Source organism: Pelodiscus sinensis, chromosome 12 (genome assembly GCF_049634645.1).
Source record: "Pelodiscus sinensis isolate JC-2024 chromosome 12, ASM4963464v1, whole genome shotgun sequence".
Classification (NCBI taxonomy): Eukaryota; Metazoa; Chordata; order Testudines; family Trionychidae; genus Pelodiscus; species Pelodiscus sinensis.
The window spans coordinates 48,392,706-48,420,590 of record NC_134722.1 but is presented as its reverse complement, the minus strand read 5'-3'; the positions used below and the strand labels follow the sequence as shown (position 1 = coordinate 48,420,590).

Genomic DNA, 27,885 nt, shown 5'->3' with positions numbered 1-27,885 from the left:
CTTAAAGCAGGCTTTGGTTGTGCCAGGACAACGGGATGTATTGTCTCTCATAAAATGGAAAGGGAGGAGTCTGATAGAAGAGACAGTTATAGTCCAGAATAACTGGCAAGGGGCCAGAGAGAGGGCCCAGGACAGCTATAACCCCACTGGGCCAGCAGGGGGCAGAGGTGGAGAAAGGGACAGCTATTTATTACATACTTCAGGGAGTTTGTTTGGGTGTGTGTCTCTGTCCCCGAGTTGAGGGACATGCATCCATGCCCCACTATGCCCAATGTCACTGCAGTGGCCATGGGCAGGCCCATCTTACCTGGCCCCAAGTTGCTGCAGTGAGAGCTGGCTGAGGTTGTCCTCTCTCCCTGGGGAAGCCTGCATACTGACACTCATCTCCAGCCCCAACCCAGAACAATGATTTAAATGAAGGGGAAAAAAAAGGTTGCGATAAGGACCTGAGCAATGCCAGGTAAATCTTCTAGTATTATATAACACATGCCCCTTATTTTGGAACACATGAACCACAGAACATAATGGGGATGCCATAAGTCTATTTCCTATTTTACTTCAGCATAACTCAGTTTTCCCAAGGGAATCCAAATCTCTTTTTGTTTTCTCAAAAAACAGTGAGTTCTACGGGGCTTACTCCAAAATTAAGTGCACTCTAAGCATAGTCTTAGCTTTTTTGTTAACTTGATTTTAAATCGGGATTTAAATTGCCTTGATTTTAAATCAACCCACTGTGGCTTATGCCCAAATACATTTGTTAGTCTTTAAGGTGCCACAGGACTCCTTGTTTTTGCTGAAACAGACTAAGACGGTTACCTCCCTGAAATACATATATACATATTTTTACCAACCTACGACTTATGAAAACAAGACAGTCTGCTGAAAAACACGTCCCCGCCCCGGGGAGAGGATAAGAGAGCATATGACAGATGCACCACAGGCAGCTATTTGCATACTCCAATGATAAGCGCAGTATAAGAACCAATTGAGACTAGACTGGTGAGAACCCTGGAAGACTACTTACGCATTACTTCCATGACACGGTGACGGAGGAAGGTGCGACTGCTTTGAAGGGCACCAAAGCGCTTCAGGTCCAGGGGCCAAACATTTTCTGATGGGCAGCCATTCACCATCCACTCAGCCAGGTACCTGATTGGAGGCAGAAACCAAGGAGGATTTGGGTGTAGATCTGAAGCATGATGAGCAAAAGTCTAACTCTGAAGTCAAGAAGTGATGGCAATTTGGGCACTAACATTTTTTGCAATAGGGAGCATCTCTGAATAACAAGACTGCAATAATACAGACAGCACTGAGAGATTCCAATCTAAAACAAAGTCAGACTCCAGATAATGGAATGATTCACTTCCCACTATAGTGAAATTTACAACACAGAGCAATGGAAGCCAAGGATACTCTTCAAGTGAACCCACAGACATCAGATTGCTAGCATGGCTGGCCTTATGTTAATCCCGTGGTCCCCAACACGGTGCCCGTGGGTGCCATGGCGCCCACGGGGGCATTCGTGTGCGCCCGCCACGTGCTCGGGGCTGGCCTGGCCCTGGGCACGTGGCGCATGCACAGTGCCGGAGCCGGCTGCAGGCGCATGGTGAGCGCCGGCCCCGGGGGGGCGCTGGCCCCGGGCGCGCGGTGCTTGGAGGGGGGGGGGGGGCGCGCTGGCCCCGGGCGCTTGGAGGAGGGGGGGGAGGGGGCGCCGGCCCCGGGCGCGCGGCGCTGGGGGGGGGGAGGGGGTGCCGGCCCCGGGGCCCTTGGAGGGGGGGAGGGGGCGCCGGCCCCAGGCGTGCAGCCCTTGGAGGTGGCCCCGGGCACTTGGAGGAGGGGCGGGGGGCGCCGGCCCCGGATGCGGTTATGGGGGGGGGCGCGCGGCTATGGGAGGGCCCCGCCCCCGTCCCCTGGCGCCCGGCGGGCGAACGGCCATGCCCCCTGGTGCCCGGCAACCTCCACAGGTTGGGGACCACTGTGCTAATCCTTAGGCTACACCAAGCAGGGAGAGTCAAAGTAGGTTTAATCTGGGATTAAGCTGACAAGGAGTTTGCCATTTCCAGTATCTAGTGCCAGCTCACCCCCTCAGCAGAAGGCACCTGCCAAGTTGTAGGGTACATTGGGCTACACTTCCACAAGTAACTAAGCAAAGCCAGCAGGGTGTACACTGGACAACTGTCAAATAAGAGCAACAGAAAGCTAGAGAGCGCAGAACAAAAGAGTTCATCACATTCGGCTAGCACAGACAATAGCAAAGGGGGTATGAAATGGGCCATCGGAAAAATCTAAGCAGAAAGCTATGTTAATGCAATGTCAAGACAGACAGCTTGGAGGGATAACTGGATGAGTCTGGTTCCGTCCCCAAAGCTGCCAACAGGCTGTAGATTTTACTGTGATGTTGCTATGGACCTTATTAGGACAGAGAAAATGGAGACTTTCCCTTTTTTGTGAATTCTCTAATGGCAACTAATGGCTACCAGACTAGGAAACAGAGGTCACTCTGGGGCTGGGGTGATAAGAAGGATCCTGAGTGATGGAAGGCAGTGTGCCAGGGTAGAGGATGCTGAATTAAAACAGGGTGCCAAGATGGAGTTGCAATAGGGGAGTGGATGAGAGAGGACTGTGGTAAGGGACAGCAGCCTTTTTTTCCTGGATGAGATGTATACAAATCTGTCAGTCTCCAGATTTGTGTGCAAGTCTTATATACCAGGGAGTCATCACACCCCTAGCATGCTGGCAGAGAGAAGAGTGGGGAAGTTTGTTTGGGGAGTAAGTAAATGAGCTTCAGAGTCTGTGAATCCAGCACCTTTCACCGACATTTAACTCATGCTAGTATTTACAGTACAGGGTGCTTTATCCCCTGTATTTTTAGTGAAAACTAACACTGTAGAATCATTAGAACAAGTCTGGCCTAAGGAGGTCAGCCTGCAGGTCTAGGATGTAGGACTTTTTGCCCCCCGTGTGATAGCACCACAGACACAATGCACTCAGCTTGTGCACTGGGGACAAGGTGAGTTGAGCTGGGAAAAGAACAGGACTGGTGCATCCTGCAAGGAGCCTCATCAGGAAGCTGTTGGTCCGTGACATGTAGAGCCTAAAGAGGCAGTGAAGGAAAAGCCAATAACCAGCTGAGGAGTTGGAAAGCCCCACACAGAAGGGAATCAGAGGAAATAAAATATGCTTTTCACCCTCACTAATGCAGTGCTCTTTAATAACTCAGGCTGCCTGCTCAGCTAAGCTCAGAAATGAATTCAAGTTTTACAAAGGCAGAATTTGAGCATCATCTTGTGGCAAACAAGACCCCACCGTGCCTCTTGCACCATACTGGTGAGCCACTTACTTGCCTGCTCCTCCCCCGAAAGAGGTGCCAGCAGAATTCATTCCAGCCAAGACGAAGTAGCCCTGTACCGTGGGCGACTCTCCCATGACGCACCGCATGTCAGGAGTGAAGGATTCTGGGCAGTTCACTAGCTGCATGATCTCCAGAGCCTCCAACCCTGGCATCCTCCGCAGAAGAGAACTCAGTAGAGGCTCTAGTCACAAAACAAAACAAAACGCACTAATCCTGAGAGTCACAGCCGTTAGACAACAGGCACGCCCCCTTCATCTCCAAACCAGCCCATTTACACCAAGACAGACTAACTCTACACTGTAGGATCTGGACAGACAGCAGCATCTTCCATGTTCAGTCCAGCCATGGGACAAACCAGACCTTAAGCTCTTTCCCTCCTTTGCTCAATATTCAGCAGCTGCAGGCACTAACATGGTCAAGTTTATGCTCCTTTAAAAATGTCTGAACAGAAATAAAACTCTTGTGCCCATCCCCAGCACATGAGGATTCCAATCTGAGTATGGGATTAGGAATTTCGCTAGAGGGGTTTCAGAGCAGCCAGTGTCAGATTGTTCTTTCACGATATCGAGAGCAGCAGTGTCACAGGCTGGTTGGTGCTTTAAGGCCAACAGCAGAACGCTCCTGTCGTCCCCCCTCCCAAGTGATTGAGGTATGGCAACTGAACAGTCATTAGTGACCCTGTAAGGGTATAAACTTTTCCTGTAGCCATATTGTGAGGAGTAAGGCCTTCGTCTGCAGCCATATTAATAGAGCAGCAGCCATGAAATAAGAAACCGGTCACATCCTCACATTCCATCTAAATTACAAAAACAATGATATATTAGGCTGTTAAGAAGCCCATCCTGTCCTAATACCAGATAGAGAAACAGATCTTAAGATGGTTAACAGCATTCTGTTTGGCAAGAGGCTACTTATCAATAGCTGTGGTTGTGAAATCCACAGCTCTCTTTTTGTCTTTCTAGTTCCCCACTTCTCTACTGTCTGAGAGCGCTGTCTGGTTCTTTAACCATTTCTGTCTGTTACCAAATTTGGCCAGAGTGTGAATTAAGGTGGTGAGATAGGATTGATTATAGAATTTTGTTGCAGTATGAGGGACTGGTTAGTAAAACGATTGGTTAAGGTACAGCTAAGGAAGACTCAAGTTTCACTATATAAATGGAGGTCCAAAAGGAAGCTCTTTGGGGAATCAACTCCAAAAAACAGCCCCCAAGATCAGAGCTGCCAGAGCTCAATGCTCTGCCAATGGCATCGTGCAGATAGACCTGATTCTGACCTTCCACCAGGAAAAGTTCATTGTCTGAGACTGGTGAGCACTGTCTGGTAGCGTGTGCACTCTGTTCTGGTAAAAGACCCAGTGAACCTGCCAAAAGATTAAGCCCTGAGTCTACAGGGAATGGGCATTTGCTCTGAGTGCAGCGGAGCACAGCCTGGAGTCCAGGGAGGGATAACGTTAGGTGCCTCTCACCTGGGTGTGACTGTAATGCTTTCATATTTTCTTGTCTGATTTTGTAAAGCAAGTCATTTGAATGGGGTGAAATTTGGAGTAAGACAGACAAATCAGACTCCTGGAAGGGGTATGTCTGGAAAAGCCGAGGGCACGCAGTTCTAAACTGAGCGGTGAGACAGTTGATGGGAGTGGGATTCTCCCACAAATTGACAGCTGAACCCACTTATTAATGTACCCAATTGCCCCTGCTCCTTAAGAGGACAGATAAAGAGTTCTAGCAAACCCAGAGTACTGCCTCCCTGTTGAGCCCTCTGTAAAGCCTGTCCCACTTGCATACCAAAGTGATCCCAGTCCTCATGCAGATTCTGAATCTCCAACTGGTTCCGGCCCTCAGTAAAGAGAGGCTTGGGGTTCTTCTCAAAGCCCCCTGAGAGGATGCCGCCTTGCCAACTGCGGATATAGATCCTGCCATCAGGGTCCACAATAGCTGCAGAGAAAGAGGAGACAGTATGGGAGAGCTGGGAAGTGCAGGTCAAATTACAAATGTGTTTCTCTCAAAAAGACCACGCTCCACACTCAGGGGCTGGGAATACAAAAAGGAGAGAGGTTTTCCACTTCCCAGCCGTGGTGTGTCCCCTCCTTCAAGGGAGACAAAACTTCAAGTGCTCTGGTTGCCCGCTATTGCTCAACAATGAAATGCCATTGTAAAACCTTAACACCCCCCACTCTCTTCCCCTCACCTCCTCCCCCCCCCCGGAGGCCCAAACAGAACACGGCAGCAAGACTAGCACCATTCCCCCACAGCATGCACCCATCTGAGATGCAGCCACCTGCAAAGCAAGAGTCAAAATTATTCCCAAGCCACAATCTACTCTATCTGAGCTGGCAAACCCAACTAAGCTCCCTTTTGTGACGAGGGTTTTTTTGAGTAAATGGACAGCTATTCCCCACCTCAGCTCTGAAGAGAAGACTTCCAAGAAGTGAGCCTGACCACAGGGCACATTTCTGGCAGAGTTCAAGACTACAGGAAATACCTGCACCCCATGAACTCTGCCTCACCAGTCACTTGCCTTTGGAAGGACAGAGCTAGTTCATCAGCAAAACAAAACAGAGTAGGAGAGTCCTCACTTGGTGTGTTGCTCTCCAATGGCTTCTTCAAGGGGCGGGTCAGGAGGTAAAAGTGCTCACAGGCATGCAGTGGGATACTGACCGGTTCCTCATTGGAGAGACCCAGCTCATAGGCCCACTGAAACCAGAAAGGGTTAGTTAGGGTGGGAGTGACAGGGGGAACCTGGGGCCCATGTAGGTTTTGTCTATCTAATGGTTTGGCTCTAGCAGCAGAGAGCAGATCAGTGTCCATGAGGCTGTAATATTGCCTTACACAGAGAAGGAACTATTCCCTGTCTCTCTCCCTGTTCGTGATTGTAAGCTCTTTGGGACAGGGAACATCTTTTTGTTGTGCTTGCACAGCAGCTAGCATGTTGGAGGGGGGGCACTAGTATATGAATGAGGCATCTAAGTACTACCATGACATAAAACAAACAAGATTCATACAGTGAAGTTGCTCTTGGTTTGGCTTCTGAAGAAAATACAACAGACAATTATTCTTCTATAGGGCTCCTGGATTTCTGGGGTCCTCTGTTACCAACATGGCCAGCTGCAGGCTGAGAAACATCAACTGGCAAATGGACAGTCAGGGTTGACAAGGTGGGATAGTTAGAATGAAGGTTTCCAGGAAAAATCACAGAGATTCAATTGTCTCATTAAGAGACTCAGCAAAGTCCTTCACCTCAGAAGGATGCGATCTTCCCCTTGAGTGAGACTTGGCAAGTGTGTATGGCACTCTGCAGGGTGCTTCATAGCAGGGTCCCCTTAGACTGTAGTATCAAGCAAGCAGCATCCGCTAGTCTCCTCTTAGATAGAACTACAGTTCTGGGCACTGGATAGCATGTCTGATGTACTGCATCAGATCAAGCCAAAGCCAAAGCCAAAGCCAAGCTTAGCATTATAAGAACGTATCCAAGTACAGCACAGAGGGAACACAGAACACATTTATATGATAGAAAGGAAAAATATTACTGAAACAAATACAAAGGTGGCAGAAACATAGTAATACTAATTAGAACGGAGATAGCATAGAGAGGGTATTTGGGGATGTAGCCAATCGCAGGTCTGCAAAGGACCTTGAGAAGTCATCCAGTCCCCCGCACACAGGGAGGGGCCATCTATATCATCCTTGACAGGAGTTGGGCTAACCTGCTCTTAAAAGTCTCCAGTCATGGAGATCCCACAGCCTCCCCAGGCAACTTATTGCAGTGCTTAACTACCCTGACAGGAAGTGTTTCCTAATGTCCAATCTGAACCTCTCTTACTGCAATTTAAGCCCATTGCTTCTTGTCCTAGCTTCAAAGGTTAAGAACAATTTTTCCTCCCTCTTTCCTTGTAACAATCTTATGTACAGTGGACTCCGGATTAACCGACACCCGGTAATCCGACACTCCGCTTTATCCGACTCTGCATCTCCCGGGGACTTTGTTCCTAGGAGCTGCAGGGTCAGATACAGCACAGGCCGGGAGAACGGCCCCGCTTGCTGCCCCGTCACTCTCTAGGAGCATCTGGTGATGAAGTGGCCCCGGCAGGAGAGGCAGCAGCTTCTCCTAGAGAGCAACAGAACAGCACGCAGGAGCGGCATCAGCTGTTCCCTTGCTCTCTTGGAGCAGCTGCTGCCACTCCTGCCTGGAAGTGTCCCGGCAGGAGCGGCAGCAGCTGCTCCTAGAGAGCAATGGAACAGCTGATGCTGCTCTGCCGGGGATGCTCGTCCCGGCAGGAGCAGCATCAGCTGTTCCGTTGCTCTCTACAGTAGAGTCCGTATCATCCAACATATTCGGTAATCCGACCACGTGTCGGTCCCATTTAGGTCGGATGATAGGGACTCTACTGTACTTGGAAACAGTCATGTCATCTCTCAATCTTCTCTTTTCCAGAGTAAACAAACCCATTTTTTTTCCCAACCTTCCCTCATAAGTCACATTTTCTAAACTTTTGTTTTTGTTGCTCTTCTCTGGGCTTCCTCCAGTTTGTCCACATCTCTCCTGAAATGTGGCACCCAGAACTGGACACAATCCTTCAGTTGAGGCCTAACCAGCACCTAGTAGAGTAGAAGAATTACTTCTCATGTTTGCCTTTTTGCAACAGTGATACACTGTTGACTCATATTTAGCTTGTGGTCCTTTAAGACCCCTTAGATCACTTTTCACCATTTCCCATTTTTCATGGGATTGCTCCTTCGTAAGTGGAGTACTCTATTTGTCCTTATTGAGTTACATTCTATGTACCTCAAACCATTTCTCCAATTTGTCCACATCATTTTGAATTCTAATCCTAACATCTACTTGCAATCTCTCCTGGCTTGGTATTGTTTGCAAACCTAAGTGTACTCTATATGCCAGGGGTGGGGAACCTTTTTTGGGTCCGGGGCTGCTGACCCACAGAAAAACACACCCCAAAAAACCACACACACACACACACACACACAAACCCCTCACTATCATGGCCCCTGACTGAGAAGGACAAAGACGCTCCTCACATTCCCTCACACACCAGAGACTAGGAGGGGCCCAGCCTAGTAGATTTTGTGTGCTCCAGCCCAGCTGTGCAGTAGGGGAGGGGCCTGAGCCTTGGCAGCCAGATCCTCGCAAGCCAGAGGCCGTATTTTGCCCCCAGGCCTGAGGTTCTCCATCCCTTCTCTATGCTATTATAAATCACTGATGAAGATATTGAACTGGACCCAGAACTGATCGCTTTGGGACCCCATTCACTTCCAGCACGACTACGGACCATTCTCTGGGAATGGGTTTCCAGCCACTTATACCCCACATTATAGGAGCGCCATCTAGGTTGTATTTCCCTAGTTTATGAGAAGGTCATGCAAGACAGCATCAAAAGCCTTATTAAAGTCAAGCTATATCACATCCACTGCTTCCCCCTTATCCACAAGGCTTGTTACCCTGTTGAAGAATGCTATTAAGCTGGGTTTTTTGGGGGGGGCATGATAGGTGTTCATTCATTCTGAAGAAATGAATCATGTTCTTTTCATTGACCCGTCTCCTTCTCTGCTATTGCAGCTACTGAATACTGGATCCCTTCCAGAGAGGGAGAAGTTCCCATCAGCTCTAACCTGCCCAGCACAGTTGACAAAATACTGGCATTTAATCTGTCCTCTGTCAGTCTCCACGCCAGTCACACAACCCTTTTGGACCATGACATGGCTGACACTTGTCCGTTCGTGGATCTGGACACCTGCAGAGAGAGGTCAGAAAAAGGAATTGGTATCTCAGGCCTTACTGCTTGGATGAAACATAAGGCTGCTAACCTCAAAGCCACATTGGCAGCCTCTCTCCCATTCCAAGCAAAGGTATTTTTTTCTTTCTAGAGGAATCCCGCTCACATAGAACACAGCAGAAGAGCTTGGCTTGTGTATTAAATTTCATGTACAAAAGCTTGAAGGCCTGTGTACAAGGAAGCAGGAAAGATGCTGTAGTGCGGTATGCTGGAGTTACAGCTTTTTCAGTGAGGGACTTCTACTGGTCACAGAAACAATAGGGAAGGCAGTCGACCATGAAGGAGGCAGAAAGAGTGTAAACAAGAAGCTCCAAGCCAGGGTAGAGACTCTTAAACTTTATTTATAAATGCTGGAATTTTTGAGTTTGGATGGTGGCAGATACACAAAAGGTAACAGCTAGTTCAAGGGAACAGTCATTTTGCCCAGTATCGTGAATGACACTAACAATAGGCCGGACACTGAGAAAAATGCAACTGGCAAACAGAAGTTCCAGCCAATACAGTCCCGGGGCACCCAGCCTGATGGCACTTAGTGATGCTAACAAAGGTTCATAAGAAGTCCTAAGTACAAGACTCAGACATGCTAAATGGTAGGACCAGCACTTCCAGAGAGTTGGAGGCAACTGGCCGTCGGCTCCACACTTCACTATCCACAAAGGACAGGCAGCTGCCATACAGCCTGCTGCCATACAGCCTCTACCTTAGCTTCAGATCTCCACTCTTGCCACGTTCCACTCCCACCACCTTCACTAAATCATGACACTGTTCCTTCTTTCAGACCAACCCAAGCAGACTGAACAAGCTTCTAACAGGCATATGCTAGGTCCACCTCCAAACCCATCTGACCAGTTCAATATTCCAGCTTCTGACCACATGCCCCCCAGGGCTGACATAGAATTAAACTGTCCAGACTGGTTTGAATCTAGCTGTGCTGCTAGACTAAGTTCGCACCCAAGTTCCTCATTATAGAAAAGCGTTGTATGGACTTACAGGGTTGTATAGAAATAATTACTACAGAGGCCTGAGACAAGTGAGTCCCTATATTAAAGATCTCTAAAGATACAGTACCCAATCAAAGAACTGACCTGACTTTAGGGTGGAGGGAAATGGATTTAAATAATATTTCCTTTAGAAAGGAGCAGATTTTGATGACCAAAATAGACTAAGTTGTATCCCAAATGGGACACCAACATCACACAAAGAGCAGGCATGTTACAGATTAAAAAAATCCATACCATTCTGAGAGGCAGCATTTGCCAGAGCTAGACTCACGTCGGCGGACGATACGACTGCGTCCTCGGGCACCCACATAGCACCCACCAGGTCATGGATGTTGATGAGTGGGTGCAGTTGGGACACCTGCTTTGGAGCCAGGATTTCACAAGGTATCCCCATCACACTGCCACAGAACACACAGAGGATGCTTGTCATTGCCGCTCAGGAAAGGCACGCGCTGGAAGGGGTTAAGACTGACACAGTTTCTTGCTCATGTACCTGAGCCTCGAGGCAATGCGCTTCAGGGAGATCAGACGATCCTGAGTCTGAGCCAGTGAGATCGAGCCTGTCTTCATGTAACCTAGGACAATGACCAACCAAAGTCAAGACAGAGGTGGGCAAGTTCTTCAAGCCCTTATGCTTCCATCAGATGCATTGCTTCCAATATACAGCAGCCAAGAAAACCCAGCTCCCCACATTCACACACCGATTAGCTAACAGACAATTGTTTTAGAAGGCAGAGTTTAATGTAGAATTTTAAAACTTATTTTACCCCACTTTATACTAAAATGTCAGTTCAAAAATATTCCAACAGATTACATTCCACACACTCCTGCTCAATAAAGTAGAAATTGGCAGGACAAGATATTAGAACTAGGGACTCAGGCCACTGCCCCATGTGCTCTAACAGCTATTAGAATAATAAGAAGCTAAAGTCACAATTTTAATGTTTAATAAATGAACGCAAAACCTTTTGGAACCAAGGTAACTCCATTGGTTTTAAAATGACCCTTTAAATATTAACCTTAATTACCGACAGGGCTGATACCACTGTCTGTGAGGGATGCCTAACTCATTCCACTGTAAGACCCTGTTTTCCGTTTATACTGCTGGAAAATGTTAATCATGTGGTCTGAAATCTTCCATGTCAGTTATGTGCCTCAAACCATTGAGAGTTTTTTGGTTGTTTTTTGTTTTTTTAAATGTTCAGCCTAAATGATTTAGCCATCCTGAGAATGAGATTAGGAAAACATTGTAATTTTGCTCACATTAAAAATGTTGGCAACCTTTTTTCAAGAAGCTAAAGTTCCCCCAGCTTTGGAGCAGGGACATGAAATTTGGCTCCAAAGCTGGGGGAACTCTCTTTTGCTAGCGCTGCCAAAAATCAACCAAATTTAACTACATTATGCCTTTGAAAAAACCTCTGTTCGCACTTACTGATTTGCTAGAGTTTTGCATCTAAATCCCCAAAGATTCGGTCCTCCCAGAGCATACTGTGGCCTAGGGCTAAACAGGTCTTTTTTCTGCAATTTGATGGGGCTGCTCACTGGAATGGAGAACAGGGAACCTGTCTCTCTTGTATTCGAGATGCTCCCCCTGCTGGGTTCTAGCTGTGTGGAGGAGTAAGCTGCCGGAGGGAACAGGTCCTGGGAAGGAAGTGCCAAGGAGAGCAGATTGGGACATGTAGCTAGAGGGGAGAGAGAGAGAGAAAGACTGGGAACTGGGCTTGGGGAAAAGAACAGGAGTGGTTAAGCAGAGACTGGGAGCTGGGAAGAGAGTAACAGATTAGATGAGCTTGGAGAAAGGGAGACAAACTTACTGAGCAAGATTGGGATTTGAATCAGATAAGTGTGGGGGGGAAAGGAGGATGGGAGACGGATCTGATGAGGCAATGGAGTTCAGGGGGAGGACTAAGGCTGGCTGGGTAAGGAAATTGGGACAAGGGAGCATGGTGAGGACACAAATTAAAGGAGACGCCCAGGGAGAGAGACTGGGATCCCCCAACGGTAATGAGGAACATGGGTGTGTATCACCAGAGGCTGAGGGAGGACAGACGGAACAGATGAGGAGCTGGGGGACCAGGACTCATTAGGCAAGGAAACTGGGAACTGGGCAAAGAAAGGGAGTCTGAGACAGAGAAGTTGAAGAGGGCTTGGCAGGAAGTTCACTTTTGAAGGTTCTGACCTCACTAAATCACACTCCCCTCTAGATCCTGGAATGGCATCTCCGGTCCCCCGCTTTCAGCAAAAAATCTGTGAAACCTGCTGGCAGTGGCCCACTCCCTCTAGTGCTGACTCATGGAGGGTGATAAGCTAATTAAAGTTACTGACAGCAGTAAGGGTAGGTCTACACTGCAGCACTAAGCTAATCTGAACTAGCACATCTAGACCTAAAAACTAGTTTGAATTAGCATTTTGCTAATTCGAACTAGCATGTCCATACTGAGTGGACCCTGAACCGGGGTTAAGGATGGCTGGAAGCAGTGCCGGCAGGGCATCAGATTAGGACTTAAGAGCGTGGAGCTGCTGTCTCAGGCTAGCGGAGGGCTGTGCTTAAAGGGACCCGACCCCCACCCTGGACAGACAGTTCTCAGGGGTTCCCCGCTCGCTTGTCTAACTCGATGAGGGACAGCAAAGCAGTCCTGGCTTGGAGTGCCCTGAGTGCCCACATTCGGCACATCACAGCACTCGGCCATCAGCCCGGCTGCACTTGCCGCAGGCTGCCATCCGGGGAGAGGGTCAATCGGGGGGCTGCAGGAGAGCTTCCACCCCAAGGAGCCCGCAGAGCCAGCCCAGTACTCCCCATCGGGGGCTCGTACCCCAGTCCTCCCTCACCTCCTTCCACTTACCTCTCCCTAGACCCCCTTCCTGATGTACAAAATAAAGGACACGTGTGTTCAAAAATAGAAACTCTTTATTGAACAAAATTACTGGGAAAAGGAGGTGGGAGAGGGGAGGGCAACTAAAATGATCAGGGGTTTGGAACAGGTCCCATATGAAGAGAGGCTAAACAGACTGGGACTTCTCAGCTTAGAAAAGAGGAGACTGAGGGGGAATATGATAAGAGGTCTATAAAAGCATGAGTGGTGTGGACAGGGTGCATAAAGAAAAGTTCTTCATTAGTTCCCATAATATAAGGACTAGACGACACCAAATGAAATGAATGGGTAGCAGGCTTCAGACTAATAACAGAAAGTTCTTCACAAAGCAAATAGTCAACCTGTGGAACTCCTTGCTGAAGGAGGCTGTGAAGGCTAGAACTAGAACAGAGTTTAAAGAGAAGTGAGATAAAGTCATGGAGGTTGGGTCCATGGAGTGGTATTTGCCAGGGGGTAGAAATGGTGTCCCTGGCCTCTCTTTGTGGCAGGCTGGAGATGGATGGCACGAGACAAATGGCTTGGTCATTGTCTTCGGTCCATCGCCTCCGGGGTAGCTGGTGTTGGCCGCTGTCGGCAGTCAGGCTACTGGGCTAGATGTACCTTTGGTCTGACCCAGTACGGCCAGGGCTCAGGGCTCAGGGTCGGGGGTCTCACTGGACCACCTTGATTTTCATGCACACCTGCTCCTGGGTGGCCAGGCTGGCAGCTATCCTGCCCTAGACGGCCACTTTCCTGTGCCTAGTGTGGAGGTCGTGGATGAGGTCCACGATGTCTGCACTAGACCAGGCGGGCGCCTGCCTCTTGCGGACCTGGGCAGGCTCCCGGGAGCCGCCAACCTGGTCCCGGGAAGAGGCGGAGGGCTGGGTGGAAGTGGGTGGCTGGCTCGAGCCGTGCCTGGTGCAGGGTCTGCTGGCTGGGTGCTGGCAGGCTTGCACCTGGCACGGGCACCGTAGCCAGCCCGTGCCCCTTTAAGGGTTCCGGGGCCGGGAGGGGGGCAGAAGAGTTTCCCTGGTGGTGCCCAGAGTGGCCACCAGGGAAAGCTGGGGAGGGCTAGCCTCCCACTAGTTCGAATTAAGTGGCTACACAGTCCTTAATTCGAACTACTTAATTCGAACTAGGCGTTAGTCCACATGGAATGAGGTTTACCTAGTTCGAATTAAGCGCTCCGCTAGTTCGAATTAAGTTCGAACTAGCGGTTTGCTAGCGTAGCGCCTATCAAAGTTAATTCGAACTAACGTCTGTTAGTTCGAATTAACTTTGTAGTGTAGACATACCCTAATAGGTTATGTGGCTTAACTCATATGATGGATCTAAAAGTTTGGCACTGCTGGTAACCCATGTGGGTTTCAATATGATGCCAGACGATGGAATCTCTGTTTTTCCAGGTTGCATATTTAAAAACCTAGGAAAATGCATACAAACAATGTTAAAGGTCAAGCACTCTGAACTCAAGAAATTCTAGAATTAAGGAAACCCTGAAACCTTAATTTGGCCCAGTGAACACATGCATCAAGATACAGGCTGCCCCCGACTTGCGATGCGATCGGTTATTGGGACAGCGTCGCAAGTCGGGGCGCCGTAACTTGAGCCTGCATTTACAACAGGCGTCATGCGCTGTCATAAATGTGGGGCCAAGGACGTTAAGTCAGGGGATTTCAGCCCCTTCCGCACTTAAGGAAAAGATCGTAATTACAGGGGGTCGTAAATCGGGGGCCTCCTGTAGCCTTACATTTCATGCTCATGTTTCCGATAAGATCTGACTCATTCCGTATACAAGTGGGACTTGCACAGGGGGGTGAATCACAGTAGTGTAATGGTGAATGAGGCCGCAAGATTGTCATAACCACGCCAGTCTCCTGTGTGCAAACTGTGCTTGCGTAGCTAGAATTTGTGGAGTGTGCCGATTGAACCATAGTGGCACTTTGACTGGATACATGTAGAATGCCAGCGGGCCACATACAGCCTGTGGGCCACAGTTTGCTCACAAGGGGACTAATGACGCCTCATCTAACAGGAGTGTTAGAAAAATAAATTCCTTGATGCCTGTGAAGCACTCAGATACTATGCGATGGTCTTCATGGCTGAGGATGTGCTGGAAATTCCCAAACATGAGCCATTCCTTTTAGGTTATAAGTCTGAGGAACTGTCCCAGATCAAGGCGTCATTAAAGGTGGTTTTGGAACAAATTGATAAACTAAATAGTAATAAGCCACCTGGACCAGATGGCATTCACCCAAGAGTTTTGAAAGAAATCAAGTGTGAAACTGTGCAACTACTAACTGGTTTGTAACATTCCTTTAAATCAGTTTCTGTACCAAATGGCTGGGGGATAGCTAATGTGGCGCCAATATTAAAAAGGGCTTGAGGGGTGATCCTGGAAATTACAGGCCGGTAAGTCTAACTTCAGTAGTGGAGAAATTGGTTGAAACTATAGTAAAGAACAGAACTGTCAGACCCATAGATGAATGTAATTTGTTGGGGGAAGAGTCAACTTGTTTTTTGTAAAGGGAAATCATCTCTCACCAACCTACTAGAGTTCTTTGAGGCAGTCAACAAGCATGAGGACAAGGGGGATCCAGTGGATAGAATTTACTTAGATTTCCACAAAGCGTTTGACGAAGTCCCTCACCAAAGACGCTTAAGCAAAGTAAGCTTTCATGGGATAAGAGGGAAGGTCCTCTCAGATTGATAACTGTTAAAAGACAGGAAATAAAGGGTAGGAATAAATGATCAATTTTCAGAATGGAGAGAGGTAATTAGTGGTGTCCCACAGGGTACATACCGTGAAATGATTTGAAGAAAGGGGTAAACAGTGAGGTGACAAAATTTGCAGATGATACCAAACTGCTCAAGATAATTAAGACCAAAGCAGACTGTGAAGAACTTCAAAAGGATCTCAAAAACTAGGTGACAGGGCAAAACACGGGATATGAAATTAAATGTTGATAAATGCAAAGTAATGCACATTGGAAAACATAATCCCAACTATGCATATAAAATGAGGAGGACTAATTTAGCTATTAGTTCTCAAGAGAAATCTTGGAGTCATTGTGGCTAGTCCTCTGAAGACACCCATTCAATCTGCAGTGGCAGTCAATAAAGCAAACAGAATGTTGGGAATCATTAAGAAAGGAATAGAAAATAAGACAATCTTATTGCCTCAATGTAAATCGACTAGAGTATTTACCCAGCATTGCTCAGGTCCTTAGTTCAATTCAGTTTTGCTTTTCTTCATTTAAATCATTGCTCTGGGGTGGGGCAGGGCATGAGGGGATCAGTATGCAGGCTGTTCTGAGGAGAGGGGACTACTCCAGCCCTCAAACTGCTGCAATGAGACCAGGTGAGAGAAACCTCTCCATGGCCACTGGAGATCCATCGGGCACAGCCAGAGGAGCAATGCATGTCTCCCAGCTGGGACAGTTCCAGGTTCATCTACCCCCCGCACTCCCCAGCCAGAATGAGGAATGCAGCAAACTGTGCACTTTCCCCTTGCTCCATGATGGAGAATAGCCAGCAATGTTCCTGTAAGAATGGGGGGAGAGGGGAAGAGATGCAGCCCCTTCTGCTCTCCTTTAAAGACACCTGGGGCACGAAAGACTTGGGTAGTCCCAGGCAGGAGGGTGCCCCCAGCCAGACCCTAGATGGACCTTTGGTCTGACCCTGTGTAGCTGTTCTTATGTTCCTTCCTAGACAGTCAATTCCCATTTTGTGTGTGTGTGTGTAACTGATTGTTCCTTCTTAAGTGGAGTACTTTGCATTTGTCCTTGTTGAATTTCATCCTATTTATCTCAGACTATTTCTTCAGTTTATCCAGATTATTTTGAATTATGACCTTATGATCCATGGCACTTGCAACCTCTCCCAGTTTGGTATTATCTGCGAACTTGTTAAATGTATTCTCAATGACATTATCTAAATTAGTCCTCACGCTGGGGTATTACAGCATTGAGGAGCATCCTTAGCGTGGTGGATTGAGGAAGCCCCCCCATAGAGTTGCGCCAAATAATACAGAATAAGGCGCCGTGGACTAACAGTATCTAGGAGAAGGGAAACTCTGATTCCAAACTGGGGCAGAACGAGCTCGCTAAGCCTTTTTAGGCGCATCAGTCTAAGAGAAGATAACTCTGATCTCAAACCCGTGCTCTCTCTCTCTCTCTCCAGTGTACATGTCGCAGTTTCTGTGCCTGTGCACGATGGTTGGAGTGAGAAGAGAGAGTGGGGTGGGAACTCACAAGCCTGCCTCACTTAAATCCACTCATATGTGAAGGTCTCTCTCGACACCAAAGACAAGTTTTACTATCTGTGAAGCGTACTGTCCTCTAGCATAAAATGTGGATCATGACGTATCTGCTCGACTAGCCAAAGCCAGCGCTGCCTTTGGTCAGTTTTCCAAACGCCTATGGAATGACCATGGTATTAAACTCCATACCAAGATAGCGGTTTATCAGGCAGTTATCCTGAATGTCCTGCAGTATGGCTCGGAGTCATGGACAATATATCATCGCCATGTTTTGAAGCTCGATCAGTTTCATATGCGTTGTCTGAGGAAGACTGCTCATGTGAACTGGTGGGACAAAATTCCTAATATGGAGGTTCTGAAGCTGTGTGGTGTCATGGGCATGGAAGCAATGCTTATGAACAAACAGTTTTGCAATATTGGTCATGTTATGAGGATGGATGATAGTATAGACCATCTTTGGTATCTGTGTATGGCCAGCTTGCTCATGGAAAGCGCTCGATCAGTGGTCAGTATAAGCTCTATAAAGACATCTTAAAGGCCAATACGAAGTCATGCAGCATCTCTCTCAATGATCTGGAAACTCTAGTTCGGGACAGATTGTCCTGGTGACAAACCATTGTACAGGCTCTTAATTGCTTTGAGAGTCTGAGTATCCAGGCATTACAGGAAAAGCGGAGGATCCGAAAAGAACATTCAGCGCTTGCAGTTGACTGCTTATGTGACATCTGTAATCGGCTCTGCCAATTTAGTTGCTCATCAAAAGCATCATAGAAGATGAGATCCGATCGATCGACGGCTCAGTCCAAGAAGAGAAGAAGAAGAAGAATCTAAATCAGTGATGAAGATATTTAATAGAACCAGTCCCAAAACTGTTCCCAGTGGAATCCTGCTAGTTATGCCCTTCCAGCATGACTGAACCATTGATAACTACTCTGGGAATGGTTATCCAGGCAATTAGCACCTACCTTATTCCAGCCCCATCTAGGTTGTATTTTCCTAGTTTATTCATGAGAAGGTCATGCAAGAACATATCAAATGCTTTACTAAAGTTTAGGCATACCATATCTACTGCTTCCCCTTTAACAAAGTTTGTTATCCTATCAAAAAAAGCTATGAAGTTGGTTTGACGTGATTTGCTCTTTACAAATCCATGCCAACTGTCACCTATTACCTTATTTTCTAGACAGATTCTTAATTATCTGCTCCACTAACTTCCCTAGCATGGAAGTCAAGCTGACTGGTCCATAATTTCCTGGGTTGTCCTTATTTCCCTTTTTATAAATGGGCACTAGAATGGCCCTTTTCCAGTCTTCTGGAATCTCTTGCATCTTCTGGAATGTGCGCCAACTTCCATGACTTATCCAAGTTAAGGAAATAATTGAGAAGATCTCTGAGCCACTGAGTATTCTAGGATGTATTTCATCGGGCCCTGGTGGCATGAAGACATCTAACTTTCCCAAGTAATTTTTTATTTGTTCTTTTTCTATTTTAACGTCTTCCGAGGAGATACAATAGAAGACCATGGACTGGGCATTAACTTTTAATGTCTGGGAGCCAAGGGAGGCAGATCATATTCAGAGTGACTAGGGCTGGAAACAAAGACCCGAGGTGTCAGAAAATTGTTACAATGCCATTGCTGCTCCATGCGGTGAGAGACTGAATCTTGGAAGTTCTGGATGAAAAGGGCATGTTGTCTGGCCAGCACAGATGTGCATGTAAGTTTTGCTCATCCGTTGTAATTTAAGGACTCTAAAATATTGGACTCTAGTTGACCAATAAAAGCTGTCGTGTGCTGAGAAGGCTGCCCTATGTTGCTGCAAACATCTGCTGGCTGCATAGCTCCCAAAGGGAGAAGTCTCCCTCCAACAGGACTTCAGGTTCTTTTGACATGGAATCCCTGGCAAAAAGCGGAGGCCAAGGGACCAGCACTGAGAGCTCTAGCTCGTTGACAGTCTGTGTAAAGGCTGGAGGTAAGCTTACCCCGTTGATCTGTGACAGTATGTTCTGCACGTGTGCCATTAAGCAAGCTAGCTGGAAACAGGTGTAGAGTTGCTGCTACTGTGCTCTCATCTGCTGCTGCTTCTTTAATACGCAGGTGTGTGAGAGAAATATAAACAAGTACTTCAAGGTAAGATTGTTGCCCTCACTGGAGATACAAAAATGAATGCATCTGCAGAAGCTTCATGATTAACTAATTAAATCTAAGTCAATTAACTTCTATGCTGCATCATGGGGGCTATTGTCTTTCAACAATTCTGTCCTGATCTAGTGTGTTCTAAATGACTCCAGCGGGCAATTCAAATGTGAGGATGCCATGGGAGTGTTTCCAAGCTGAAAGGAACTGGAGAGCGCTAAAGCCCCAATTATAGATGCTAGCGTTACTCTCATTCCAAGCCCCAGAAAGCAGTGTTCACATAAATCCACTTTGCAGGGAACTGAGACAGAGGATCATTTTCTTACCTGTTTTGATTCCTGTCTCTTGTTCTAATTGCTGATACAGCTTGTTTGAATAGTCAGCCATCTTCAGCTCTATGGACAAGTGCCTGACTGTGCTCACGATGCCAGCACAGAATCGAGTGGAGCCGGCAGCCAGCCTGCGGGAGAAAACACAGTGAGGGCTTCATACAAAACGCTAACATACCGAAGCCTCTGGTTCAGATGCAGCCTATGACAAGAACCTCTCAGATGTATAAGGAACTGCCACCCCTCTTATTGGTCACCAAAGTTTGCTGCTTATGTGTATAACTACATGAAGATGAAAGTACTGTAAGATATTGTCGGGGGAGAGGGCAGAGAACAGCTCAGAACTGAGGTGGGCACAAATTCCTGATTATTTCTCTGACATCAGCTCAGGTTAAGCCTGTTAGTTAAGAGCCTTCTCTGTTTGGAGTACCATACTGACTGGGCAGACCCCATGTCCAGACACCTGTAACTCTTGCTACAAAGATTCCCTGGGCACTCCAGCCCCAGATGTGTTTTTAGCTGCCTGTTGATAAGATGCATCCCATACTTACATCCCAGCAAGAAACACAGATTGCAGGAAAATTGCTCTTGCCAGGGAGGCATATTATGGTGAGACTGAATTCAAAGCTGAACACCAAAGGATGCTTTTTACATGACCAATGTGTGCACAGAACAGAATTGATACCACTCCCTAAGGCATCAGCACAGTCCCTAATCAGTGAAAGCACATTCCCAAGACAAAGATGCAAAAGGAAACCACCACAGAGCAGACTGAATTTGAGGGGCACACTTACAAAGGCAGACCAGCCCACAGTAAGGATGTTAAATATCAGTTAATTTACTAGTCAAGTAGTCGATGGAATTTCCATCAACTACTCGACTAGTCAATAGGCACTTGTACAATTTGAAGGAGGAATGTAGAACTCCGCATGCAGCCCGGGGCCAGCGGGAAGCTCTGCCACTGGCTTATTGTCCTACCCAGGGAAAGTCACTTAGACCTTGTCTAGGTGGGGATTTAAGGTGTATTGTTAGTAAATCTGTGAAAAAGTCCAGTATAGCCAGCCAATACACACTGCCAGGACTATGTTATACTTTTAAAACACATTAGCATGTCAGCTTAATTCCATACTAAGGATCTTCAAATATTAGCTTACACAAGGCCATGGCCTAGATCTGCCTGCTTCCTAGATACATGTAAAATTGGAGTAAATGATGCTGAACATAAATGCAACGAACAAAATAAAGTAAAAGTATTTCTGTTTCCTATTTGTTTACAATGCATATCTGTGTTGTGTCAGTTTCTCTGTTTCCCTTCTATAATTTATTCTGCCTTGATAGGAAAATATGGCTATAAAACCATAAACATCAGCAGGATGACTCAGGATGATGTGAGCCCTAGAAAGACTTTTCATTATGACATTTTGTGACAACATCCTCTCAGACGTTTTGACAACATGGAAAATATTTCGCTGATGCACTTTTAAAAGCCTCTCAATGCTCGCTTAGCCCCTTTTACGGATGTATTTGTTCTCCAAAAGTGCCACTTCCTTGATCTCTTTCTGGGCTGAAAGTAGCCCTTTCCTCCCTTCATCTTTGCAAACTTTCTGCTGCAATTACAATACACAAACAACTGTGCATTTAAATTACTGGGCAAGAGATTGCTCTGGTGACCCAAGTCTCTGGATTGCAGACATGTAAAGAAATGACAATTTGATCCAAGCACACTGCTCTTACTTTGTCAGACTTGCCAGGGCCATTAACTCATTTCTCCTGCCATTACATGATTTGCACTTTACCACACAGGCCTTCATAGAGCTCACTGTTGTTCTACTATATCTGCCATAAGAAAACAATACCGCAGTAACCTGATTTAGACCTATCTATGCTATAACCTTCATAAACAAGATCTAGCTGACATTTTTAAAACATGACTATTTCTGTGCTCACTAATAGGGCGAACATATAACCAGGGTGAAAAGTTGGGACTTATTTGTGGGAGAGGGGAGTGTTGCATATACAAGAAAGAGCCCCTAATCTCGGAAATTCTGGTCACCCTAGCACTAAAACCAGAACAATGTTTAATGTCATGCTAATTAAAATATCTCAGTTAACTGATTTTTCTAACACAGTGTTTTTTCTCAACTGCTATACAAGCCTGTCCATGTGTATACTTGCTCAGCAAGTACTTGTGATGGAGTGTACATGCCCCACTGAAAAAGTAGCAGGAAGGAGGTTATTAATTCCCTGCAAAGGAAGACGGGCAAAGGGCCTACACCTCTTCAGAGTGCATGCTGAGCCAGCCAATGAGGAAGTTTTCTTTTTGATTCCATAGGGCACTCAGCTTAACAAGGTTTTCAGATAAGATTACTTGATTTGCTCTGTGTTTTATGGCTCAAAGGAGTCCAGCAGTAACTTCTTATCAAAGCTGAAGGAAGTTACTAATTTTTCTGGAAAGCAGCTGTCTGCGGGGTTTAAGTTTGGAAGTTTTAAAGGGATTCTGCGCTGAGGCCCCTAGACTTTGCTGTAACACATAACAATGGTGCCTCTCTCATAATTCTAAGCGGCAGTCTTGACTGTCTATTGCCAGCAGCCCCTAATCAGGCCACGTCTTCACTTAACAGAAGTATTCTCTTCCGCAGCAGCGTCGATCTTAAGTATAGTTCAAAAACTAAAGTTGTTACTTTTCTTGTCCTGAATGAGGCATTTAAGGTTTTAAGAATGGCTATAAAGGCTCACTGGGTAGAGTAGACTTCACAATGTGCAACTCCCCTGGAGCCTGTGAAGAAAGGGCAAAACCAACGGTTTGATTTTGGGTACGTCTACACTGCAACACTATTTTGAAATAACTAGTGCTATTCCGAAATAACTTATTCTGCATCTACACAGCAGGCAGTTATTTCGAAACGGTGTCAAAATACTATCAAGGTGGAGGACTGTTGCCTTATTCCGACTCCTGTAACCCTCATTGTATGAGGAATAAGGGAAGTCAGAAGAAGAGTGCTCAATTTCAAAATAAGTGCTGTGTAGACGCTCCTTATTTCGTAATAAGCTATTTCAACATAAGATACGCAATTAACATAGCTTGATTTGCACAGCTTATTTCAAGTTAAGCCCTGCAGTGTAGACGCACCCTTAGATCTCATCACTGAAGTCTAGTGTTAACAGTGTGCCTCTGGTGCTGGAGAAAGTAAGATGATGGAAAGATAACAAAGAAAGCTATTGTGTCCCTTATATAGTTCTGAGGTTCTGCTTTCAGTATGGTTTAATAAGGAGAAAAATTAGCCTCTTACCTGCCCTGCTCCAGTAAGATTATATCCTTCCATCCTAGCTTGGAGAGGTGGTATGCAACAGATGTACCCATGATTCCACCACCACAGATTACCACCTGTGCCTGAGCTGGCAGGGAAATGGTGGAAGACTCTGCAGATGATGTAGTGGTGTGCCGGAAGCTGGATGTGCTTTTCCACCTGGGCCTGACTGTCCACCACCGGACATCTGACAGTAACCGAAGAAACATCCTGCCGGGTGTCAGTTTTCTTGAGGTACCATCTACACACGGTAAGATGCTAGCTTACAGCCACTTCTTCTAGGCAAGGAAAAAAAGCAACAGAGATTACCACCACCACTTATCGTACATGTGGGCAAAGCTGTTCCTGGAAACTCAATGGTAGCAAGGAGGTGGTGGTGACTAGGACAATGATGTGTAATAAGGTATCTGAAAACTCCTTCATGGACAACCTGGAATCTTTAATGCTGACAGATGTATAAGCAGGAAAACAGCCTGTGCAAAATATGAGAGTTCTCAAAGAACAACCTTACTACTGAGAGGAACTAGGTGGATCAGGAAACTGATAACAAGACCCAGAGTTACTAGGAAGAGTTACTAGGAAGAAAACAAGATAAAGTTTTGACATATACACAGGGCATCTTGCACCAACATGGGATATGACAGAGAAAATGTGAACTGAGTTGAGTGTGAAGGGAAGGAAACAGAGAAAAAGCCCATGGAAGGGCTGCAGAGAAATTTTTGAACTGGCTTCTGAAATTAACAAGGAATCTGTGAGTCTGAGAATGAAGTGACTGGATTGTCCTTGATTTGAGTGGAGAGGACATCCTGCATGTACTAGAATCCGGAGAACCAGGACTCTGTAACATCAGAGTAAGGATATTAAATATTGATTAATTTGCTAGTTGAGACCGGAGGGGGGGGGGGGGAGGCTCTTGTGCATTTCAAAGTGGAAGCACCCACATGTAGCTGCATGGAGTGCTGCTGCTTTGAAATGCTGCAGAGCTGGGGTCAGCTTGGGACTCCTCAGCTGATCCTGGACTCCCTGCAGCATTTCCGTGGAACCCAGGGTCAGCTGGGGACTCCCCAGCTGACCCCAGGCTCTGCAGGCTTTGAAATGCCATGTGGAGCCTGGGATCAGCTGGGGACTCACCAGCTGACTTCGGGTTCCCCTGAAATGCTGCACCCGAGTCAGCTAGGGAGTCCCCAGCTGACCCCAGGCTCTGTGCGGCGCTGCCCCTTTGTCAGCTCCATGCGGTGTTGCCATTTTGAAATGCCGTGGTGGCGTTTCAAAGGGGCAGTGCTGCAGGGAGCCTTGGATCAGACGTACGGCACTGGCCCTTTGAAACTTTGCATGGAGCCCCTACACTGGGCTCCGTGTGGCACTGCCACTTTGAAGTATCCCTTTTCTCCCCCTTTGCTGCCGCTATCTGACGAAGGTGGGGGGGGATGGGAGTGACTAGTTGTCAACTATCTGAAACAAATGCTTATCAGATAATTGAGTCTAGTGCTTTACATCCTTACTACAGAGATGCTCTGTAACGATGTTAGTTTTATTACAGGTGCTACAAAAGCATCCACTGGCGCTTACCAGTTATATAACATCACTTCTCCTTTTCACCCCTTCATCCCCAGCCTGTGTTTAGTAATCGTATCTGGTTCTGATTTTACTGCAATCACACTTGATGTACCAATATCACACCCCACAACTCAAGCACTGAAAGAGCAGAGCAAGGGACACACACAAAATGCTACACTATTTTTGGTTAAAAGTCACTAGTCAGTGAAAAGAACACAGAGGGCAACATGCAACAAGCAGTAACTTGCACACAGGAAAGTATTTATAAACCAAGCTTTCTGACCAACCCCGAACCCTGCACATTCGCCTGGGAGCAAAAAGCGAAGGGCCTGTCCCGAACAGACTGTCTCACCCCCACAAGAGTGGATCCAAGAGAGGCCAAGCCCCCCCCAACAGTCCAGCACCTCCCCACTGAGCCCCCCAAACCGTCCGTGACCCCCGAACCACCCCAGTGTCCCCCGCCGAGCCCCCCCAAAGCCCCCAAACTGCCCCAGTGCCCCCTGCCGAGCCCCCCAAAGCCCCCAAACTGCCCCAGTGCCCCCCGCCGAGCCCCCCAAAGCCCCCAAACTGCCTCAGTGCCCCCCTGCTGAGCCTCCCAAACAGTCCATGACCCCCAAACCGCCTCAGTGGCCCCCACCGAGCCCCCAAAGCCCCAAACCGCCCCAGTGCCCCCGCCGGGCCCCCCAAAGCCCCAAACCGCCCCAGTGCCCCCGCCAGGCCCCCCAAAGCCCCAAACCGCCCCAGTGCCCCCCCCACCGAGCCCCCAAAGCCCCAAACCGCCCCAGTGCCCCCGCCGGGCCCCCCAAAGCCCCAAACCGCCCCGGTGCCCCCGCCGGGCCCCCCAAAGCCCCAAACCGCCCCGGTGCCCCCGCCGGGCCCCCCAAAGCCCCAAACCGCCCCGGTGCCCCTGCCGGGCCCCCCAAAGCCCCAAACCGCCCCGGTGCCCCTGCCGGGCCCCCCAAAGCCCCAAACCGCCCCGGTGCCCCCCCCACCGAGCCCCCAAAGCCCCAAACCGCCCCGGTGCCCCCGCCGGGCCCCCCAAAGCCCCAAACCGCCCCAGTGCCCCCGCCGGGCCCCCCAAAGCCCCAAACCGCCCCAGTGCCCCCGCCGGGCCCCCCAAAGCCCCAAACCGCCCCAGTGCCCCCGCCGGGCCCCCCAAAGCCCCAAACCGCCCCAGTGCCCCCGCCGGGCCCCCCAAAGCCCCAAACCGCCCCAGTGCCCCCGCCGGGCCCCCCAAAGCCCCAAACCGCCCCAGTGCCCCCGCCGGGCCCCCCAAAGCCCCAAACCGCCCCGGTGCCCCCGCCGGGCCCCCCAAAGCCCCAAACCGCCCCGGTGCCCCCGCCGGGCCCCCCCAAAGCCCCAAACCGCCCCGGTGCCCCCGCCGGGCCCCCCCAAAGCCCCAAACCGCCCCGGTGCCCCCGCCGGGCCCCCCCAAAGCCCCAAACCGCCCCGGTGCCCCCGCCGGGCCCCCCCAAAGCCCCAAACCGCCCCGGTGCCCCCCGCCGGGCCCCCCCAAAGCCCCAAACCGCCCCGGTGCCCCCCGCCGGGCCCCCCCAAAGCCCCAAACCGCCCCGGTGCCCCCCGCCGGGCCCCCCCAAAGCCCCAAACCGCCCCGGTGCCCCCGCCGGGCCCCCCCAAAGCCCCAAACCGCCCCGGTGCCCCCGCCGGGCCCCCCAAAGCCCCAAACCGCCCCGGTGCCCCCGCCGGGCCCCCCAAAGCCCCAAACCGCCCCAGTGCCCCCGCCGGGCCCCCCAAAGCCCCAAACCGCCCCGGTGCCCCCGCCGGGCCCCCCAAAGCCCCAAACCGCCCCAGTGCCCCCGCCGGGCCCCCCAAAGCCCCAAACCGCCCCAGTGCCCCCGCCGGGCCCCCCAAAGCCCCAAACCGCCCCAGTGCCCCCGCCGGGCCCCCCAAAGCCCCAAACCGCCCCAGTGCCCCCGCCGGGCCCCCCAAAGCCCCAAACCGCCCCGGTGCCCCCCGCCGGGCCCCCCAAAGCCCCAAACCGCCCCGGTGCCCCCCGCCGGGCCCCCCAAAGCCCCAAACCGCCCCGGTGCCCCCGCCGGGCCCCCCAAAGCCCCAAACCGCCCCGGTGCCCCCGCCGGGCCCCCCAAAGCCCCAAACCGCCCCGGTGCCCCCGCCGGGCCCCCCAAAGCCCCAAACCGCCCCGGTGCCCCCGCCGGGCCCCCCAAAGCCCCAAACCGCCCCGGTGCCCCCGCCGGGCCCCCCAAAGCCCCAAACCGCCCCGGTGCCCCCGCCGGGCCCCCCAAAGCCCCAAACCGCCCCGGTGCCCCCGCCGGGCCCCCCAAAGCCCCAAACCGCCCCGGTGCCCCCCGCCGGGCCCCCCAAAGCCCCAAACCGCCCCGGTGCCCCCCGCCGGGCCCCCCAAAGCCCCAAACCGCCCCGGTGCCCCCGCCGGGCCCCCCAAAGCCCCAAACCGCCCCGGTGCCCCCCGCCGGGCCCCCCAAAGCCCCAAACCGCCCCGGTGCCCCCGCCGGGCCCCCCAAAGCCCCAAACCGCCCCGGTGCCCCCGCCGGGCCCCCCAAAGCCCCAAACCGCCCCGGTGCCCCCGCCGGGCCCCCCAAAGCCCCAAACCGCCCCGGTGCCCCCGCCGGGCCCCCCAAAGCCCCAAACCGCCCCGGTGCCCCCGCCGGGCCCCCCAAAGCCCCAAACCGCCCCGGTGCCCCCGCCGGGCCCCCCAAAGCCCCAAACCGCCCCGGTGCCCCCGCCGGGCCCCCCAAAGCCCCAAACCGCCCCGGTGCCCCCGCCGGGCCCCCCAAAGCCCCAAACCGCCCCGGTGCCCCCGCCGGGCCCCCCAAAGCCCCAAACCGCCCCGGTGCCCCCCGCCGGGCCCCCCAAAGCCCCAAACCGCCCCGGTGCCCCCGCCGGGCCCCCCAAAGCCCCAAACCGCCCCGGTGCCCCCGCCGGGCCCCCCAAAGCCCCAAACCGCCCCGGTGCCCCCGCCGGGCCCCCCAAAGCCCCAAACCGCCCCAGTGCCCCTGCCGGGCCCCCCGTCCCGAGGACAGGGTCTTACCGCTGCCGCCACGACGTAGCCCCGCCCCGCCGGCCAGGGCCGCTTAAGCCCGGTCGCCGCCGCGCGCCGCGTCCCCTCAGCGGCCCGGGCGCACCTCCGAGTGGGGGCGGGGCCGGCGGCGGCAGGGCGCTACGGCCAGCGCGCGAGGGCGGGGGAGGGGCGTTGCCTCACCTGCCCCGGCCGCGACCCGCCTCCCGCGCTTTACGGCTCCCTCGCCCGCAGTACGACAGCCAGTCGACCCGAAGCCGTACGTCACCGCACGCGGGCCAATCAGC

The 27,885-nt window shown here is 50.3% G+C and overlaps 1 protein-coding gene across 4 annotated transcripts in view; it reads right to left on the bottom strand.

Moving 5' to 3' along the window:
• Nucleotides 1–27,866, bottom strand: part of PDPR (pyruvate dehydrogenase phosphatase regulatory subunit) — a 52,687-nt gene extending 24,821 nt beyond the window's left edge. Inside the window, exons 1-10 of one of the 4 annotated variants that reach the window (XM_075940674.1) lie at nt 27,782–27,866; nt 23,008–23,303; nt 19,715–19,848; nt 10,635–10,716; nt 10,376–10,539; nt 8,977–9,098; nt 5,928–6,045; nt 5,137–5,286; nt 3,341–3,533; nt 1,025–1,149 (exon numbers count right to left, since the gene is read on the bottom strand). In XM_075940674.1, coding sequence (XP_075796789.1) covers nt 1,025–1,149; nt 3,341–3,533; nt 5,137–5,286; nt 5,928–6,045; nt 8,977–9,098; nt 10,376–10,539; nt 10,635–10,716; nt 19,715–19,848; nt 23,008–23,234 — 1,315 coding nt within the window. In that variant the 5' untranslated portion in view covers nt 23,235–23,303; nt 27,782–27,866. The other 3 variants (XM_075940675.1, XM_075940672.1, XM_075940673.1) reach the window with 3 other exon arrangements.
• Nucleotides 27,867–27,885: the final 19 nt, after the last annotated feature.